At 43.7% G+C, this 20,787-nt stretch overlaps 2 protein-coding genes across 4 annotated transcripts; both read left to right on the plus strand.

Annotated features, from left to right (window-relative positions):
- Window positions 1–36: 36 nt before the first annotated feature.
- On the plus strand, window positions 37–9,387 carry malt2 (MALT paracaspase 2). 2 transcript variants are annotated; one of them, XM_005920795.3, is made up of 17 exons: window positions 37–278; window positions 794–948; window positions 1,122–1,288; window positions 2,386–2,516; window positions 2,675–2,819; window positions 2,901–3,088; window positions 4,221–4,317; window positions 4,524–4,574; window positions 4,868–4,957; window positions 5,048–5,251; window positions 5,412–5,589; window positions 5,666–5,740; window positions 5,871–5,998; window positions 7,479–7,628; window positions 7,720–7,877; window positions 8,040–8,177; window positions 8,604–9,387. In XM_005920795.3, exons 2-17 carry the CDS (start codon window positions 812–814, stop codon window positions 9,045–9,047), a joined length of 2,481 nt encoding a protein of 826 aa, XP_005920857.1. In that variant the 5' UTR covers window positions 37–278; window positions 794–811; the 3' UTR covers window positions 9,048–9,387. The 2 variants fall into 2 exon arrangements, with proteins under 2 accessions (XP_005920857.1, XP_005920855.1); XM_005920793.3 differs by having other exon boundaries at window positions 37–343; window positions 8,604–9,386.
- Window positions 9,388–9,908: 521 nt separating this feature from the next.
- On the plus strand, window positions 9,909–17,359 carry safb (scaffold attachment factor B). 2 transcript variants are annotated; one of them, XM_014333139.2, is made up of 21 exons: window positions 9,909–10,213; window positions 10,514–10,610; window positions 10,864–10,928; window positions 11,013–11,228; window positions 11,315–11,374; window positions 11,461–11,500; window positions 12,308–12,734; window positions 13,121–13,164; window positions 13,250–13,359; window positions 13,459–13,608; window positions 13,924–14,012; window positions 14,237–14,286; window positions 14,382–14,467; window positions 14,584–14,726; window positions 14,876–15,026; window positions 15,167–15,363; window positions 15,467–15,635; window positions 16,022–16,095; window positions 16,180–16,238; window positions 16,325–16,379; window positions 16,474–17,359. In XM_014333139.2, exons 1-21 carry the CDS (start codon window positions 10,061–10,063, stop codon window positions 16,592–16,594), a joined length of 2,556 nt encoding a protein of 851 aa, XP_014188625.1. In that variant the 5' UTR covers window positions 9,909–10,060; the 3' UTR covers window positions 16,595–17,359. The 2 variants fall into 2 exon arrangements, with proteins under 2 accessions (XP_014188625.1, XP_005920853.1); XM_005920791.3 differs by having other exon boundaries at window positions 9,910–10,213; window positions 14,876–14,981.
- The last annotated feature ends 3,428 nt before the right edge of the window (window positions 17,360–20,787 follow it).

Consider the following 20,787-nt stretch of genomic DNA (forward strand, 5'->3'; position numbering starts at 1 on the left):
AATGTAGAGCTGTGTTCACGGTTGGTAAGTCGGTGCTTTTCAGCCCAACCCCAAGTCACAGGAAAAGCTCTGGGTCGCAGTTTGTAATAGTTATTGCGCTGATCTTTAAATACTAGCTACAGTGGTGGTGTTGCCATAAAAAACGCTTCATGCAAATGACTGCGCGCAGCAGGGGTTGCAGAAACGAGGAACCGAAATGAGAAGCGACTCATCTGGGGAACAAATCATGCAAGATTGGAAGAGTGATTGTATCACGATGCATCATCTATCTCGTTAATGTAAAAGTAACTCTGTTCCTCTTTCTATGTATCTGAGATTTGAACACCGGTTTGTTGTAAATCTGGTAAGTCGAGCGCTTATTTAACGGCTTAAAATCCCCCCAAAAACTAAGGTTTTAGTAGCGCAAAATAGCGGAAGCGGCACTTGGCGCAGCTATTAATGGACGTCTTGATAGTTTGGTACGAGTTCAACTCAGTTCAATTTCGGGGGGTTTCGTTGTTAAGTCTTCATCCTGCTTCCCGGCGGTGCTATGATCCGCGGGCGTGTGCAGTTATAGGCGGATTTTCATAAAGTAAGAAACGGGAAAACCCGAGGCTGTGTTTACAACCCGTAGGTTAGTGGCGTTTCGGCTCCGTAGGCGAATAAGTAGTGCATTCATTCAACAATCAAAGCAATGTTGTAGATCACCGCTGTCAGTCACACCTCGAGGTAGAAGCGTTAGAGAAACCGCGACTGCGCAGTCACTCGGCGATTTTAGCTCCTAAAGTTTAAATTCGATGTCCTGCTTTGTTAGTAGTGAAGAATTACGAAGATGGAGGAGTGGAAAAGGAGCATCGGTACTCTCAGCGACGAAATCCTAATTAAGCTGGCAAAGATGTTGGACAACTCCACCTGTGGATGGAGGCAGCTAGCTAACGCGGTGTCCGAGCAGCCGAAAATCCGCTGCAGGTGAGACCTTGAAGGCATCACGTGAAGGTGGTAGCTTTACGCTTTATTCACAGTTTCTAAAACTTAAGCCGTGTCTCTACTGTATGGTGTGTGGTTATGGGGGGTTATGGATCCCCCTCAAGACGGACTATGCCACCATCTGCTAACATCACACACTGCCCTGTCTCCTGCAGTGAGCGGGAGCTGACCAGCTGTTCTCTCCAGGTGCTGAGTGCTGCAGGCAGCCCGGCACGCACCATGCTGACATTACTGGCTGAGCGTTCCTGCTCCCTGGACTTCCTGCTCCACTGCCTGAGGAAGATGGAGCACCAGGAAGCTGTGCAGTTCCTCACCACTGCAGGTAAAGGAGAAGTCACTGGGCTGTTATATATGCAAAGTCTGTTTCTTACTGCTACTGTTGCCTACTGCTACTGTTAGACCACGTAACTGTAAAACACACATTCACAAGCCGCTTTATTAGGTACACCTCACTAGTACTTCCTTTTGCCTTCAGAACTACCTTAATTCTAATGACTGTAACTGTCATCTCAATCATGTGACTGTGGAGGCCATTTGACTACAGTAAACCCACTGACCCTCATTTACTAACAGGGCATACACACAAATCTGTGCGTAAATGAATACTGAAATACTACTGTTACGAATAATAAGGCTAACCCTAACCCTGATAATTACAGACAGTTTTCCAGAACCCCATAAGCCACAAAATTCCCCAAAATACATCAACATTTAAAAATAAAATGACTTGTAAAGAAAACAGAATGCTTAATGGTAAAGTATAGGCTTTAACCTTTACATTTAAACACATTTAAATGTAAAAGATACATTCCAGTATCTCTTATCTCATCCTATCTTTAATTAAACATGACTTCTGGCTATACTGGATTCGTCACTTACAGTCCAGTTTCATAAAGTAAGTTTATCATCTGCGGCTGACAGATCACATGCTCCTTTCCCTCTACCCATTTTCTTATTTTTCTTATACCCTGTTAGTCTTCTCATATCAAGTTTAACTTTTAGTGAGCATCTCAAGGGAAAAGTAATTCGGCACCCTCGTTATTTCAGTCAGTAATTGGAGTAATCACGCCTGTGTAACCTCTTTGGAAAGCTGCCCCTTTTCTGGCTACCTCCTCAGACTTCAGACACCATTATTTAAGTTTCCCCAGTCGCATTTTTTCCTTCTTTTTTGCCTCGGCGATGTATGCTTCTCTCTTACAACATCACAACTCTTTCCACTTCATCTTCAGGTAAACTGTTTCCCCTATATAAAGAAATGGGGGTGTGTCCGTATGCAGGTAGCATGCAGATTGTAAACAGCAAGCACGAGCCCACTGATTTACAATGAGTCTGATTTACTCACATATGCACAGCAGTATTGGTCGTTTTGCACGTGTCATAAATCTGATGATTTGCTCATGTTGTGTGTTTGTGTGGTAGTGGCAGAGCAGATTCAGATCACAGTGCAGCCGCAGTCCCAGGAAGCCGCACCTGGGAGCAATGTGGTATTGACCTGCAGGGCCTCTGGTCCCCCCGGACTCGGCTACCAGTGGTTCAAAGGCAAACAGGAGGTCACTGAAATTTTTGTGATTAATGGACTATAAAAAGAAGGAAAAAGATTCCTGCATAAACCCGCAGAGCCAATGAGATAGCTTGCCATCTTAATATCTTAATACAGTTTCAGCTATGAACTCTTATGCATATTGATTTTTTTTCTTTTGTCTTATAGATTTTGGGGGAATCAGGAAATTCCTCAGAACTGGTTCTTTGCCCTTTAAGCCCCACCCACCAGGGTCACTATATCTGCAGGATAAGCCATGGAGAGAAATTTGTTTTCTCCAAGTGGGCTCAAGTTCGTTTGATCATCTCTGCAGGTTCGTCTTCCTTCTGCTTCTCTGACGTTGTTTTAATTTATCTTTCAGCATGTCATGTAATGTTTTGGTGAATTTTCTCAGGCTGCAGCAGCAGTCTGTTTCCAGGTTCAGTGAGCGGGTTGCATATCATCCAGCGCCCGCAGTCCCAGGCAACCTCTGAGGGGGACACTCTAGTCCTGGAGTGCACTGCAGAGGGAAACCCACCTGCACAGTATGAGTGGTACCACAACAAAGTGCCCATGCCACAACAAAAGACGAGCTCACTCAGGGTAAGTAAGCAGCACAGCTATGCTGCACAGAGCTGCTTCTCTACTGGATATGAAAACTACTGAATTATATTCACTTAAAGAGCACGGTGGATTTACATGTGACGTCATGCGCACTGGATATGATATATTCACCATTTGCGATGGAAAGATGGGCATTTTTGTGCATGTGGATATAGTTGGGATGGAAAACAACTATGTGGCGATGGGTCCTGGAGCTGTGTGGGGAATGAAATTTGTTGCAGAGAGAGTACCGTATTCACCTAAAAGCAGAAGTTATGACTCAACATCACAGATTAACTGCGCAATGCTTGTAGACACATCTGTCATGTCCATCCAAGCAATTTTTATCAACCAGATAAGGAAAATAAATTTTTCCCTAGTGGCAAGTGGTTCCTGGGGGTTCACTGACTGGTCTGTGTGACCTGGGCTTTAGTAATAATTTCCCGAGCAACTAATATCAACCTCCACCAGCGCTTACTGGATGGGTGGCGACTGCGTGACCTCTGTGACTGGAACCTTGTTCACTTGATCCTAAATTGGGTGGCTCAGGAGATAGAGCAAGTATTCTAGTTTATCTACTAATCGGAACGTTGCTAGTTCAATCTCTGTCTGCTCCAGTCTGCATGCCATAGTTTCTTTGGGCAAGATACTGAACCCTGAGATGCATTCCTCGGTGAGTGTTGGATAGAAAGCACAAAGACGTCTTCTACTCAAGTAAAGTATAAATATAAGAATCAGTCCATTTAACATTTATAAGAAAATGTCACATGTCTGCAACACCTTAATTTTTTAAAAACTTTCACATTAAAATGCAGCTGATTGTTATATCGGTTATAGACTGTATATAAAAGATGGAGATAGGCACGTGAGCATCTATTGGTTTCTGGGTTCTGCATTTTAAAACCTAAATATTTACATTTTGGCTGTCACGTGATGGCTTTTTGGTCCCCCACGAGGGATGTGAGTATCAGTAAGGGTCCAAATCACTCCATGTACCGGGAGTCACTTTTGTGCCCATACTCACTCAGGAGTTACAAGTTTATAGCACTCCCACGTTCATTTTCCGTCTCTGCAGGTTGTAGCTTGATGTCAGCTTAATGCTCTATGTGGCGTATGTTTTGTATCTGTGCAGATCCCATGTGTGACCACAGCACACAGAGGAGAGTACACCTGCAAGGTGTTCAATTTGTATCATGAGGTGTGGAGCAGCACGGCAACAGTCACCATCGGTGAGCCATTGTTTGTATTTTCTAAATTAGGAATGTAAACATAAATGAGAAAATTTAGTAAGCTCTTAATGTTAAAATGTTTATATATTTGCATGAAGTAAATAAGTAAAAGCACATTACAATAAGTCTGACACTTCACATTTGTATAGTTGCAAAATCGCAGTACCGTGCTGTGGTAACTGTTCTTGTTTTCCCCTTTCATGCAGGCCCCAGTTCTGTCACTGACGCCTCCTGGGTAGAGGTTGACCGTGGTCTAGGTACTCTTTAATTTCTGGTAGAATATTTAGAGGAACTACCGCAGTATTGTAATTCCTATGTCCTGTCTGACTTTGATTCCTCTTTTTAAATATAACAGGTAATTAAAAAGTGGTATTTATAGATAGTGTGCATGTGTAACCTAAAAAACAGCTACTGATAGCTGTGGTTAATTGGGTTAATGTGAAGTACACTGTTAGTCTGGTTACCAGGCTTTACAGAAGTGAAAACGAGATGTTAAACAAACTGTTAGTTATCAGATAACACAGCATGTTTTTTCTTTTGGTGTTCTCAGAGTCACAGGAAGTCCACAAAACCTACGGAGCAGGAACACATCCGCTTCAACAGATAGCCAGTTCGCCCCCATCTGCCAAGGACGTTTATGGTGAATTTACGCAAGCAAACAGACAAATACCGAGTCTTACTTTTGTCGATTTGTGGTGGATTTCACTGCTCATTCTCTTCCTGTCCACAGCCACAGACAAAGTCGCTCTTCTGATTGGTAACATGAACTACATTTACCACACGCAGCTGTGTGCTCCCATTTCTGACGTCCACGAGTTGACCAACCTTCTTCGACAGTTGGACTTCAAGGTGGTTTCTTTGCTCGACCTCAACTGGCAGGAGATGCACAGCGCTGTTACTGAGTTCCTGTTGCTGCTTGACAAAGGAGTCTACGGTACGTCTGCTGCATACGTCTGTCCACTTTGAGCGACTGCGCGGCGCTTTACTGATAAAATAAATGCAGCACTGTGTTTGTAAAATCTACTTTTAATTAAAAAAAAAAAAAGAATACAACTAGGATAAATAATTGCATCTGTTTTTCTTTACTTCTGAAGGTTTGCTATATTTTGCTGGTCATGGCTATGAGAACTATGGAAACAGCTTCATGGTTCCCATTGACGCGCCGGTCTCCTACACATCAGAGCACTGCTTGTGTGTACAGAATATACTCACAAAGATGCAGGAGAAAAAGACTGGTCTTAATGTATTCCTGCTGGACATGTGTCGCAAAAGGTATGTTTTGTTTTTATTTAATGAAATTATAATCAGCGCAGACCCTCTGAATCTGTTCATCCGTTTTCTTTTTCAGAAACCCACACGATGATGTCATCGTGCAGCCTGGACTGCTGAAGGTCACAGCAAATATAGTGTTTGGTTATGCCACGTAAGCTCCCAGTCCTAAATGCGGTTCAGTTTTGAATTTCTTTAGTATCGGGTGTTGTTTTCTAGCACTTATTGTGTATTTCTACTTCAGGCTACAAGGTCAAACTCATGTGAAAGTTGCTGTCTTTTAGATGCGTAGACGCTGAAGCGTATGAGGTGAAGAGGGAAGACGTGTCAAATGGCATCTTCATAAGCTTCCTCAAACGACGAGTTTGTGAAGACGAGAAGGTCACCGTTATGCTCGACAGAGTGGCTGAAGGTAGAGCACTCAACAATCTGTACAATATAATCGCAATATTCCTCAACTAAAAAAATTTAAAAAACATATCTAATTTCAGTTTGGCTTCACGTTCAGAGTAGACTGCTCTGGCAGTGCCGCACTGCTCCTGCAGATTTTCTTAAGTCCTTAGGACAAGACTCAGCTGCACACCTGCACCTAAAGGATAAAGGTCACTCTTTCGAGGATGCCAATGTTCACATTTTGGAACTCAAAGACAGAAGATTTGAAAGAGGAGTAAAAGGGGAATCTGTGTCCACTGTGAATAACAATCATCGAACAGAGTGGCTGGGTACTGACACCAGCTGTTGGCCACCTACAGTGCAGTCTTGAGATCCTTTGCAAGCTCCCCCAAAATATTGCGTCAGTTTACTATAATAGGTCACATGATAAGATGAGGCAAGGTGTCACTGACACATGTCTTGGCTAATGTGATAAAGCGCGATTAATAGTGGGTCAACGACCCTTTTAAGGGATAACCCCCAACAGGGTTTAAACACCTCCGACTCCGACGGTTTTAGAAGTGAAGATGTCTCTTGGATGCGCCGTGAAACGTCTTCACAAAACTTACAGAAGTCCATTCGCTTTTCTTTTCAAGTAACTGTGAAAACAGTTTAACATCCTTCATTTTGCAGGAATTCTGCAAAGTCGTGTGAGGAGTGAGAAATGATTATTCCTGACACTTACTGAAATGCTGGGATAAATTTGCATATCCATCTCCTACTTTGTGAGCATCAACAACAAACTGATTCCTTTTGTTTTTGGCACGATGCTCGAACCCTTGGTGAAGCTTTGTAATGTGTGTGAACTGTGAGCACCGTTATTAAAGCCACTTTTATGTTTTTAACATGCATGTGACCCGGAAATGGCTCATAGAACGAAGGTAAATTTTTTCATGGCTTCATTATAATTTATCAAAGTTATTGGAGGAAGAAAAGCTGATTCCAAGGGGGTCAGTGGGAAGGTACTCACTGATTTTTGACTCATTGGCAACATTTACCAGACTTAGATGGATTGAGTCAAGGTGTAGCAATATGCCTACGTGGATATGAAGAGAAACCTGAAAGCCCACTAAATGCTGTTTAACAAGGAGGATGTTGCAGGTCCAGTCATATCCCACTTATACATGCTGCAGCATGAAAAAACTGAGAACCCTTTGGTGCAAACTATAACTGCAAACCGAATGCATCATTTCTATTTTAAATATCTTTACAATTATTTGTTGATTTAATGGCCTGTTTAGTCTTATGACAGATTTAAGATCTAGTGACACAGCCTGCAAGAAAAACTATTAAATTGATTTCTTCCAGTTATTTAAAGCTCTAAGATCATCTATGACCCTTTTTAAAATGCATATTAGTCCTATTATTAAAGTGTTTTAAACAAAAATAATGTCCTGCAACAGAAAAATAGACACGTCACATCTGTGCTCCCAATATTAAAGCTTGTTTTTTCTTCTCAGACATGGGTCGCTGTGTAATCACACGAGGGCGGCAGGCGCTGGAGCTCCGCAGTAATCTCTCTGAAAGACGCTCCCTCACTGACAGGATACAGGTTTCTCAGTGTTCTGCATCCTCTTCAGCTCGAAACCTGCAGTGGGCTATTGCACATGGTAAAAAAAAGTATTAACTGAAATGATGAAATATTTCAAAAGGCACATTTCTACTCGTATTTATTTATTTATTTATTTATTTATTTCACAGTTCTCCCTGAAAGCCGTTACCTCCAGTTTGACTGTGGAGTGAAGGTTCAGCTTGGATTTGCTGCAGAATTCTCCAACGTCATGGTCATCTACACTCGGATACTTGACAAACCCGATGAAATAGTCTCCTGCTCGGCTCAGCTTACCGATTTCCCTGAGGTGTGTGACACATTATTCCACTTAGATTTAAAAAGCTTGTGATTCAATACAGAACAGACAAGATTTTACCCAGGACTAAATTTGCTGCTGCAGCTCCTTAAAGCACAAGCATCTAATTGAAAATGCACTGAGCTTTACAGAGTTTTCGTATCACTTTTGCAGGATGTGGACATTGATTTGAAGAAGAGCAATCAGGAGTCTCTACTGGAAGCTGGCTGTTTATTATTGATAAAAGAGGAGCTTCCTTCACCAGAAGCCCACAGTCTCTACACGCACATCCGCAGCCTGCAGAGACTCAAGGTCTGTCGTTTTTCCCTATTTTTACAATAAGTTCTTCTATTTATGACCTCAGAGCAGTCGTTTCCAATGCCAAGCCTTCTGCAGCTCACACTTAAAAAACAGGAAATCCCATCAAAGGGTCAAAGTAATGAGTAACGTCACAAAGTAACCTCTTATTACCAGTTTTAATGTAGTTTTTATAGAAATAAATACATTTATATAAATATGTGAATAGATAAATCATTTTAAACAGAATTTTTGTTTTGCTGTGGCCCCCAGGGGGCCTCGACCCACACTTTTGGAATCACTGCCTTAAAGAAACTTTAAAAAAATTATATATGCCATCTAAAGGCGGTTTAATCATATGCATTGAAGACTGAAGCCGATACTTTTTCATAACTGCTAAAACAAACCCAAAACAAATTGTGCTTTTTACTGTCTTTATAGAGGGAGCTCACATTCACAATATGCCTTCATTACACCTACTCCAACATGGATGAGGAAGTGCAAGAAAGGCAGCAAGTAACAGTCGGCAAACCACTGGTCTCCAAACTCAATCTCCACGAACCCCGAGCAGCTCACGTCAGCTCTGCCTCCTCGTCCTTCAGCCTCGACTCTTTTAACGTTCCCGGATGCTCCTCCTTTGGTGAAGACTTGTCCCTGACTGGTACAGCCTCAAACACATGGTCACATCATGCACAAAGTGCCAGTGTGTCTTTCACCGGTGGCTCCCCGACATCACCCAGGAGTGCCAATGTGCCAGAGGAGACTGACAGTCCTGAAATACTAGATAACCCTCGACCTCTTGTTGCCAGCAAAAGTTTGCCCCACAGTAAAGTAAATGACTCAAACTACAAGTTCAGTGACATGTACAATTTTCATTCTTACTGAGACTGAGATTCAGCCTTTACCCACTAATAAATCGGCAGTACAAAATCATGAATGTGTGGAAAGCTTGACAGACAAGTCCTGTTAATATGGCATTTCTTTAAATTCGGCCCGGACTGTATGGGGGCCGTTTAAGCTCGGATCTTTGTATTAACTATGCATTAAGTTGTGTAATGTTTTTTTTATTATTATTATGGATTTGTAACAATGTTATGCAACCCAAAGACTGCCTTCAAAACAGGAGAATAAAGCATAAACTTTATACCTTTAACCTTTTTGTAACATGCATTAGAAAAACATTTATGAGGACAGTAAGACAGTGGTGAGGTGCAGCTGGAGGGACATATGGGTTTAAGTTGGGGGTGGGATTACATCTGAGATCATTCTTGCTTGCAGAGATGGACTATGACGTTCAAAGATGACACGAATAGGAAGAAGGTGGAAGATGGCCTGGAGAGGTGCAGGTATGCACTGGAGAGAAAAGGAATAAAAGTCAGCAGTGTGTGAATGAGAGGGAGGCAGGTGTAAGAGTGAAGGAGGAAGAATTTTAATACTTGGGGTCAACCATCCAAAGCAAGGGAAAGTGCACAAGACATGTGAAAAAGAGTGCAGGTAGGGTGGAGTGGGTGGAGCGAGTGGATATGGTTGGTGTAACAGAGGAGGATGTAAGAGGTAGGGTAAGAAGGATGAAGATGATGGGAGCAGAAAAGAAGAGCTAACTAAAATAGCTGTCTGTGTTTTAACGCTTGCATAAATAACAGCAGCTGCTTACTTTACTATACTCTGCGCTCTCCCGGCCATCAGATCCTTGTCGCTGATTGGTGCCAGTCGCCGCACTATCGCTGCACTGCGCCTGCGCTGTGTCGTCACCACCTCTGCTTGCAGCATCCGCCATTTTGCAGTAATTTAGTAATCCCGCTGCTTCCATTCGTTGTGCGGCGCCAGTAAACACGGCTCTTTGAAGGAATAGTATTATTACTATTGCAAGCTGAAGAGATATTTTCCCGTGTCTTGCGATGGCTGACCCATCAGCAGATGTGGAGGTGCCGGAGGGTGCAGAAGTGCGCAAACTGTCGGAGCTGCGGGTCATAGACCTGAAGGCCGAGCTGAAGAAACGAAACCTGGACACGACGGGCGTGAAGAGCGTGCTATCAGAGCGTCTTAAAAAGGTCTGCATTTCACAGTCCCTTAAACAACCAGTCGCTGAATAACAATGCTTAAAATGCACATAAAGGCCTGCATTATAGAAGTTTAGTTTGACGCTCACACAGCCGTAAAATTTCGAGCGTACTGAGCTACGAGGCCGTTGACCCTAAATGTATGCTAAGTGCTAGCATGCGCTTGTACCAAATAACTCGCTAATGCCGCTAATTTGCGTGCATTCACCTATTTGACGTGTTTTTTTTTATTTCAACTGTTGCTTAAATGTACAACCTGTAAAGCGTTTTTGCCGTACTCTTGACAAACAGGCAATCGAGGAAGAGGGTGGGAATCCGGACGAGATTATCGTCGCTCCGGAGTTGACCACCAAAAAGGCCAACGTCACACCTAAACGCGCTGCCAGAGGTAAGGTTTGCAGCAAGCTCTTAAAACACAATGTTTTCCGTTTGTTGCTGTGCCCGAGAGGCTTCTGCAAGGCAGGTGACACGTAATATGTCATGTCGTTGCATTTCGTGCTTGTGCAGCATTCCTGAACAATTACGGTATTTCGTTATAAAAGAAGAGTATAGCAAGAGCAAGGGTAACAGAATATGCGTGGGAGAGATTTAGACGCCTGTCAAAATCAGGCGAAGACTAAACTAAAGTGTATTTTCTTTAGATACCAAGCAGGAGAACGATGAACCGGAGGATGGCACTATGGAGGAGGATTCCCGCGATGGCCATGTAAGTTTATTGATAGGATTATCTTGCTTTTCCTCCAGTTTGGATGCTACGGCTGATGTATTAAAAACGTCTTTGTCTCATCAGGAGGATAATCAGGAGGATGAGCATGAACATGAGAACATGCAGGACATGGACATCCTTGACATGAACATTCTGGATGAGACTGACAATGACAACGGAATACCGGCTGAAGATGACGAGTATGGAAGCGAGAACTTTTACAGAGAGGACGACTCGGGGATGAATGAAGAAAATGACTACAGGGCACTCGAGTCAGAAGAAGACACGAGAGGTCCAGAGGTGAGAGATGATACTAGAAACCTGTCTGCTAAATCTTTACTTGTAACTCTGTTTTAATGTTAGTTTATTTGAATATATTTTAACAGATGGATGAATTTGAGATGCTGGATAAGGATGAAGATGGAACATTTTCAGCAACCAATGTGGTAGGTTTACTAAGTATTTCTTACGCCTGCAGAGCCTGTTAAAACACGATAACGTTTTGAACGAGACATAATTTTCTGTGTTAAAGGCTCAGGATCCAGAGGCTGACGACACAAAAGAAGAAACAGGTACTGTAAAAGAAATTGGCTCATCATAAGGTTGAGGTGTAGATGTGCAGTGTTAAGCTTGAAAATGCAAACACTTTGTTTAGTTTCAACCAACAAGAGAGACTGGAAGCCCAAAGGGAATTGCTGACTTGGTGTTGAAATCTGTTTAGCCACATATGATCTTTTCTTTGTTCATTTGTAAATATCGGTCAAGTTACCATATATCTTCTCACACGCTCACGTGACTGTGGTTAACAAGTTGATTCACACTGCCAGCAATTCAGTTTCAAGGTGAGGGAGGTTTAAGCTGTGCAGGTGATTGTAGTGTTTCTAGGTTGCCACGTGAAGGTCAAGGCAAAGAAGATGCATCAAGATTTGTCAACTCTTACGACTTTTTAAAGACGGTGAATCATAAATCAGCTGGATAAGAAACTGCTGGACTTGAGCTGAAGGTCTGCTCACTACCAATGGACGCTGGAAAAGTCTCAAAGGCTGAAAGAAGATGGAGTTCAGCGAGCCTCCGGTGTACTGCTGATGTTGTGGCTCTCTTCAGCACTCTACTCTTTGTCTGTCTTGGATCAGGTGAAAAGAGTGAAGTGGTTGAGCTTGAGAAATGAGTTTTAGCCCCTTTAGTTGCTCGGTTGTCCCAACAGCCTTTGGGCCCTTTTCCAGTCTCTCTTTAGGGCCATCGTTTTAATACATAGTTCTAAGAGCACAGGCCAGTGGTCATGACGTTCCTAATCCAGGCCTTGCCAGTTCCTCGTTAACCATTGATGTGTTTCAGAAGTGATTAAACTATGTGCCATTCTATTCCTGTTAAATCCGTAGAAAATGACAAAGTAGCCGGGTCTTGTTTATCTGAGCCGCATAACGAAGATCAACACCAGAGCCACGAGACGAGCCCTGAAGAAGACCAAGGAGCCACCGCCGGAGGGGAAGAAAGTGTGTCCGACACAGGTGCCCAGTCCAACGTGACTGCCGCTGGAGATGCGGAGGGCAGCGGGGATGTTGTGGGGACTGATCCCAAAGAGGTTGGGGAGGAACAGAACGCCCCAGAAGAGACACTTGACGGTGAAAACAAAATGTCGCAGGCTGTTAGTGTAAGCAAACAGGGCGGCGAGGTTGAAACTGTTGATTCAGAAACGGGGGCTAAGAAGGTTGAGGAGGATGAGAAGACAGAAGAGAAAGCTGCTGCGGATTCAGCCTCGACACTGAAAGAGTCCTCTTCTGTAGAGGGCGATGATCAGAAAAAGAGGTTTGTTGCTTTCTGTATACTAGAAACCAAAAATGGTTATCTCTGTTGCTTTGGCCCCTTTGTGCTAGCAAAATTTGGATGCTCTTTTGGAGGTAAAAACGTTTTGTACATTTGTTTTGTTTTGGTTCCCCCATTTTTCATTCCTTGCACTCACCTGTCCCACTTTATTATCCATTAAAAACCTAACTATTCGGATTGCCAGAGGATATAACTCCATTTATTCGCCAATACATCACTGCACTATGGTACATGTTGGGTTGATCGCTGTAGGCAATGAGAGATGCTATATAACAGAAATACAAACATGTGTGCCAGAAGATCGTGGATGTCCTCGCCAACATCCTCACCGTTGTAGGTTGATGGCTTTTTTTCCCCTTCTTCTCTAGCTCTGAGGAGAAAGATGGCAAGACCGAGTCGAAGGATGAAAAGGGTGAGTAAATCAAATGGCTTCTTTGTCTTGGTGGTCTTGTTTTCAGTGGCTGTGTGCTCATTAATTTTATGGTGCACATGTGTAGGTGCTGGAGCTGGGGCCGCAGCAAGCAGCAGCAGGAATCTGTGGGTCAGTGGCCTCTCTTCCACTACCAGAGCGACTGATCTGAAGACGCTTTTCAGCAAATATGGCAAGGTTAGTCGATTGAAAACGGTCTCTCACCAGTGTCACCAGACAGTTACTTTCTGCATGGACGCAAAAATAATATTTGTGGGCTTTATAAATGTCCTGCAGGTTGTCGGAGCTAAGGTGGTGACCAATGCCAAAAGTCCCGGGGCTCGCTGCTACGGGTTTGTCACCATGTCATCCACAGAGGAAGCAACCAAGTGTATCAGCCACCTTCACAGGACCGAGTTGCATGGCAGGATGATCTCTGTGGAGCGGGTGAGTGTGGGGAGAAGGAAAAGTAACTAACATTTCATCTGACAGTCTGATCATTTGGAAGCAGCAGTCTGTTTTGTGTTTAGTTGTATTGCAATGCCTAAAACTTTGTTAAACTGATGGTTGTAATCAGACTAAAGTGTTAGCTCTAAATAAAATAAAAACATGCAGCAAATAAAATGGTTGGAAATGGCAAAGATTAGAAATGATCTGAAGTAATTAGAAAGCTATAGAGAAGGCAGAGGTATTTGTTTCTTTAAACACGCTGATGTTGAGCTTGGTCTTGTGAATAAACGTGTTACCGTTTAAACATTTCAGGCTAAAAATGAACCTGCAGGGAAGAAGCCAGCTGACAAGAACGACCCCAAGAGGTCTAGCACTGACAGGAGACACTCCACTGACTCCAAGTAAGACTGCCAGACCGTTGACTTGTGTTTGAGTGATATCGCTAAAAGTGCCTCTTCTGCTGGGAAAATTTGGCCCAGTGAGGTTTTAAATATCACAGGTGTATTTATATTTTTAGCATGCCATGTGTCTGGGTAGTTTGTCAGACATTTAGCCCTTTGTATAAACCAAGATAAGGATCAGGTTAACTGTTCAATGATTTCTGACAATATGGATGTTTCTGCAGGTCTGATGGAAAGGATGAGAAGTCTGAGGGAGAAGGAAAAGATGGCAAAGGTGTGAGATGTGTTAGAATTTCCACCTGGACATGATTTTTTTAAAAAACAACCTTTATTACATACTTGACATTAATAATTTTGATTGTTTGACAGGACGAAATGAGAGGACTGTAGTTATGGACAAGTCCAAGGGAGAGCCTGTTATCAGTGTCAAAACCAAAAGCAAAAGCAAGGAGAGGGTAAGTAATGATTAATGACCCTGTAACTGCCATCTCCCTCTTAATCAGTGTTGTTTTGTTGATGCATGAAGTGGTTAGATCATGCCCGTCTTCACACTCTTCTGCTCTTTCTTCAGAGCACCAAGAGTCGGGACCGAGCTTCTTCGAGTAAGGAGAGGAAAGACATCTTGTCATTTGATCAGATTAAGGAGCAAAGGGAGAGGGAGAGACAAAGGCAGAGGGAGAGGGAGATCAGAGAGGTCGAGAGACGCAGATTCACGTAAGGATCATGAATACAGAAATAACACTTAGCCCATCATGGAGCTTAACAACACAGAATGTATTCATAAAGACACTTCTATATATTAGCAGTTAGCTCAGGTTTTGATCGGATAATAAATATCAGCTGATTTTTCTTTTTTCATTCAGTGATCGCAATCGGGAATTCCGACCTGACCGAGAGCGTGAGCGCATCCGTCTCTTCCGGGAGAGGGAGGAGCGAAACCACTTGATGAAGAAGAGACACTGGTTGGAGGTATCGTCACATGACTCCTCTCTGCCTCCAAATATGCGTCCTTTGGTACAACTCTCAATCCGATGCACTCTGCACATAATCACTACATTTTCTTTCATTCCTCCCATATAAACACTTCTCACCTTAATCCCTGTTAGTTCTAAAAAATGTATGAATTAACTGTAATCAAATGATTTCATTTGCAGGCTGAGAAGCAGCGCCTCGACGCAGATCGCATGGAGCGTCAGTTCCTGGAGCGTGAAAGGCTACGCATTGAGTACGAAAGGCGGCGAGAGCAGGAAAGGATCCTCAGGGAGCGCGAGGAGCTGAGACGGCAGCAGGAGCAGCTGCGCTATGAACAGGAGCGGCGCCCCGTTAAGAGGCCTTACGACATGGACGGCAGGTACAGTGACGTGTGTGTGAGACACTGATGCATGCTGCGTTTATCTGCTGGATACAGCTCTGCTCACTGGTCGATCCTCGTGGTTTTTGTGGTTCCTTTTTAGGAAGGATGACTGGCCTGATAAGCGTATGGCCATGGATGACCGTTACGGCCGCTCAGACTTCGGTCGCTATCAGGATTTTGATCACAGAGAAAGGGGACGTTACCAAGACGACATGATGATGGACAGGCGGGACAACACCCGTAATATGGGTGCTGACAGAGATGGTCAGGTAAGAACCCTGCATCCTCCCCCCAGATATTATTCTGTTAGGAAAAGAAACACCATGAGTTACAAAAACCACAAATATTTATTGTTGGCACCACCCTGACTCCTAAATTCTGCATGTTGAAGTCTAGATGTGGAACATGCACACCGGCAAAGCCACTTAAGTTAAATAAAACACAGTTGAGCTGAGCACTGCAGCTTCACAGGCCTGGCGTGTGGATATCAAACACGAGTGCTCTTTAAAGTGAGCTCCCACAGTATTGATATGTTGTTGTGGTTCAGAGCTTTAACTAACAGCAAAAGCCACTAAACGCTGAACTTTTAGTGTGTAGAATATGTAGCGTCTGCATGTGAGAATATAGAAATTTCAGCGGTCTTGTCCTTTTGCAGCACTTCTCAGAAAGACACGGCAGAGACGGAAGAGACTCCTGGGGTGGAGGCTATGACAAGCGCATGAATCCCAGGTGAATATCACTCTATGTTGGCTTCTTTTCAAGCGCAATAAGCAACTTTTATAGTCCACTAATGCCGTCTTCCTGTCTTATTAGGGAGGGCGGTCGTGACTGGGATTCTAACCGTAAGATGGATGGAGACAGACCCTGGCAAGGTAGGTCAACCTGCACTTTAAGGTATTAGCTATAAAAGCACTGCTGTCTTAACTTGGATCTTTCTTCTTCTTTTTTTTAATTCCAGGTCGGGATGGAGCTATCCCAGGACAGAGCCACATGACACGAGGAGGAATGGCTGGGTGAGTAGCTTCTGCATTCAGTCTTGTTTTGTTTGCAGCTGCTAGCCTCGCTGGTTTCACAACAGAGCTGATGTCGGTGCGTCTTTGATTTCAGAGGCCGTGGCGGCTACATGAACACGGGAACATCTCAGTCTCTGTCCGGAGCGCTTAACAGACAGAACCAGCTGATGCAGGGCAGCGGGCTGCAGGGCGGAGCTTTCGGTCGCCGTTACTGATGCCTGTCTGGAGACGGTTGTGTAATGATGTGGTTATGTTGTTTTTGTAAAAAAAGAAGAAGAAGAAAAGAAAAAAATCATTTTTTTAAAATCAGGATTATTTTTTTTCCTTTTTGGCACAATTCCCATCGATTTTCGATGGAAGTGTGTTTATCCTTTTGTGATACAGTGATAGTGTATTTATCATACAGCCCTACCTTGTTTGTACATCACAGCTGTTATGCATCCGCAAGTTGGCGTGAGTGTGTGTGTGTGCGTGCGTGTAAAATAAATTCAGATGTTTATTAAACCCTTTTCAGACATGTGATATGTAATATTGCTGGCTTCAATAATACATGGATGTTTCTAGGTTTGACCTAGACAGATTTCCACATTTTTATTTTTTGTCTTTTAATGACGAGTGATCAGGATGCTGATACGTTGTTGCCGTCAGTTCAATGAAGAAGAGCGCATGTCTGAAAGAGGCTTTAGACGCCTGAGTTCCTGGACCTAACCTCACAAGCCTCCTTTCTGTATCCAAGCCCTTAGAAGGTTTTTTTTTCTTCTTGTTGTTTTGTTTTTTGATGAAATTTTATTGAAAATAATTTGAGTTTCAGGTTCTCGTCATTTTTAAAAAGATGCTCAGTGAAAGTTTGTTGCAGATGAAAGCGTTTTAAAATTAAATGTCACACTTTGTTTCTCCTTGCTTGTAACGTTTTTGTTTTTCTAGTTTTCCTTTTAGACTTGTGATAAATTCTAGAATTAAATGTGTGGTCGTGATTCAAATGTCTTTCTAGTTTTGTGGATGTTTTTAAAACCTTTTCTGCGCCGCTTGGTGGCACAGAAGCTCGGGCCAAGGGTATAAAACTCTCAGAAATGAAGCGGTATGAGGCCTGATTATTATTAAAGAAGGTTATGAATGGAAATTAATACAGATATGTGGTCAGAAAAATTATGTCATAAAACAAGCTTTGACGCCTGGCTAAAATGTGTATTTCCCAACTTGTTAGGTGAAACCTGTCGACCTGAGCAATCAGAAGTTTTCAGAGCAGCGTTGTACACTTTGCAATCATTTTAGCAACCACCAACTAGGAGGACACTCAGGTCTGAGTAACTGGGTCCTTCACTAGCAAACAACAGTTTTACTGTTGAAATTAATTATTTTTACAGGAGGAAACCCAAGTTTTTGGCTGTTTTATTATTGACTGGATTCATACATATAACCTAAATGGATAGTGGTATAAATCATAGACTTTCAATTCAATTTTGTTTATACAGCGCCAAATCACAACAACAGTCGCCTCAAGGCGCTTTATATTGTACAGTAGACCCTACAATAATACATACAGATATAAACCCAACAATCATATGACCCCCTATGAGCAAGCACTTTGGCAACAGTGGGAAGGAAAAACTCCCTTTTAACAGGAAGAAACCTCCGGCAGAACTGGACGGATGGCGTTTGGATCGCAACTCAATGAGGTTCGGCTCGGAACGACAAATGAGACTGTGTAGGTCTCCGTTCAGGATCACTTGTGTTGTGTGTTGTGCTTTAACGGTCATGGGCATACGCGCAGAAGGGAATTGAAGTCTTAGGGCGTTGGCTTCTTCTGGGCAGATTGTCAAAATCACGGCTGGGTGAGCTGGGCAGCTTATACATCGAGTAATCGACACTAAGCCAAGGACTATCGAGGTCGCTGACACGGAAATGGACAGATTATGCAGACGGGCTTGGGCAGGAGGTATTGAGCTCGCCACACTGGTGTCAGAAGTGGGATGATGGTGGCACCCCATGTTCTGACCCGAGTGACTTTTCCCCCGCCGGTCGTGACCGGCCGGTGCGCCAAAAGAAGGCCTGGACATTTGCAAAGTGAAAGCAAAAAACAAGCGCAAATTCAAACGCGATTTCAATATGTCACATATTGACAGTGGCTCACCGATGCCAATGACATAATTACCCAGCTACATTTCCGAAAGAATGCAAAAGCATTGACATATATTTTTCCTTCCTACAATAGCCCGACGGGCAGGGCAGAGATAGATTTTGGTAGCCGACTGGAAAAATCGCTAGCCCCGGGACGTCGGGCTAGCGATTTTGCAAGCCCTGTGTTACAGGCATGGCCCTTTAAGGATGAAGCCTGATGGGAAATGTATTCGGGATGTGTGTAGCGGGACTGCCTGGTGTGTGTGTGAAGAGAGAGAGCGGAGCAAGGGGAAAAGTAACGGTTAGCTACAGAAGAGACGAAAAGAAAATAAATAAAAGGAATATAATAACTCCCTCGACAGCCAGAGTTGTGTCGGCGATGCTCGCTGTGAGTAAACTGTTTCAGCCCACTGTACGCGGTGTTCGTGCCTTAGAGAAGAAATAAAGTTCGGTGAAGCAGTTTCCTACGCCTCCTTCGATCTTTTTGCTAGCGGAGTTGACCTGTATAGTAAGCTGTTGCCGGCTACGAGTCAGTTACGGAACCTTCAAGTAACTGCCAGAGGTTTCCTTACTACGGTTCGGGGCCGCGGATCTGGCGCGGTAACACCTGTATCTGATTGAGGAATCACTCATCTTTGGAAAAGAGAGTTTATTACAGAGAAATGGCTCTTTCCAAAATAAAAGCTATACTATCCGCTTCTTCTGGGCTATATTCTCAGCAGCATATTGTAGCGGGTCAGGGCTGTTCGGGGTTCTGTTTGTACAGTTATGTTTTGTTTATGTTGCCATAGTGACGGGTGACGCCCTCTCGCTGCGACGGTGTGTCCTTCCGGGGTCAGAGGGCGCCCTGTGTGTTGTTGTTGTTGCTGTGCGGTTGCGCGTGAGCAGTTAGCTAGCGGCAGTGTTCTTCTGCAGATGTCAATAAACGGCTGTGCTCCCTGGCTAGCTCACGGGAAGCAAGACCAAACGACACCTCCGTCTCCTCTTGTCTGAGCTCGCCACATTGGTGTCAGAAGTGGGATGATGGTGGCACCCCATGTTCTGACCCGAGTGACTTTTCCCCCGCCGGTCGTGACCGGCCGGTGCGCCAAAAGAAGGCACCTGGACATTTGCAGGACTTTGTGTGGGGTAATGGGGTCGTCGGGGACGACTGACCCCTTAGGTGGGGGCTATGTAGCGGGTCAGGGCTGTTCGGGGTTCTGTTTGTACAGTTATGTTTTGTTTATGTTGCCATAGTGACGGGTGACGCCTTCTCGCTGCGACGGTGTGTCCTTCCGGGGTCAGAGGGCGCTCTGTGTGTTGTTGTTGCTGTGCGGTTGCGCGCTGAGCAGTTAGCTAGCGGCAGTGTTCTTCTGCAGATGTCAATAAACGGCTGTGCTCCCTGGCTAGCTCACGGGAAGCAAGACCAAACGATACCTCCGTCTCCTCCTTGTCTGAGCTCGCCACAATATTAAACATATCAGGTCCCCATAAGGAGAATCATGTGCTAACGGCTGTCTAAATGACTCGGGTAAAGTTTGTAGCATGCATGCTTGTTGTTTTTGTTATTTGTCCATGCATAGTTATACAAGTATACACACAGTGAAATTAGCCTATACATATACATATACTATATATATATATTATATATATATATATATATATATTTATATATACATACATATATATATATATATATATATTAGGGGTGCAACGATACTCGTATCGATATTGAACCGTTCGATACAGTGCTTTCGGTTCGGTACGCATATGTATCGAACAATACAAAATTTTTAATTTATTTTATCAACTTTCCTTCTGACGATGCTGTCTGTGTTGAGCGCTCAGTGGATCTGCGCTCGACAGTGCAGCCTAGGCAGGAGTAGTCGAACGCAGATTACACTTCCGCACTTCGTACTATGGTGCAACCATAGCGAGTACAGAAGTAAGCTCGTACTTGCAACATGGCAACCTGAATTGGACACACAAGATTTAATAACAGATATGATTCAATCAGAGAGGTCTATTAAAGCAGCGGTCCCCAACCCCCGGGCCTCGGACCGGTACCGGTCCGTGAGTCGTTTGGTACCGGGCCGCGAGAGTTGAGGCTCAGGTGTGAAATGTATGGTTTTCAGGGTTTTTATGGTTTTCAGCGTTATTTTGTTATCGTTTTTATCGTTAACTCGGTTTTCCTGGGTCTTTTCACGTGTGTTATGAATAAATCTTCTTTTTTTCGGTACCGGTACTAGTTTTATTTTGTTGTATTTATCCGCGACACCTTAAAGGCCGGTCCGTGAAAATATTGTCGGGC

The sequence above is a fragment of the Haplochromis burtoni genome, unplaced genomic scaffold (genome assembly GCF_018398535.1).
Source record: "Haplochromis burtoni strain Fernald_Lab_line unplaced genomic scaffold, NCSU_Asbu1 Contig_42, whole genome shotgun sequence".
Classification (NCBI taxonomy): Eukaryota; Metazoa; Chordata; class Actinopteri; order Cichliformes; family Cichlidae; genus Haplochromis; species Haplochromis burtoni.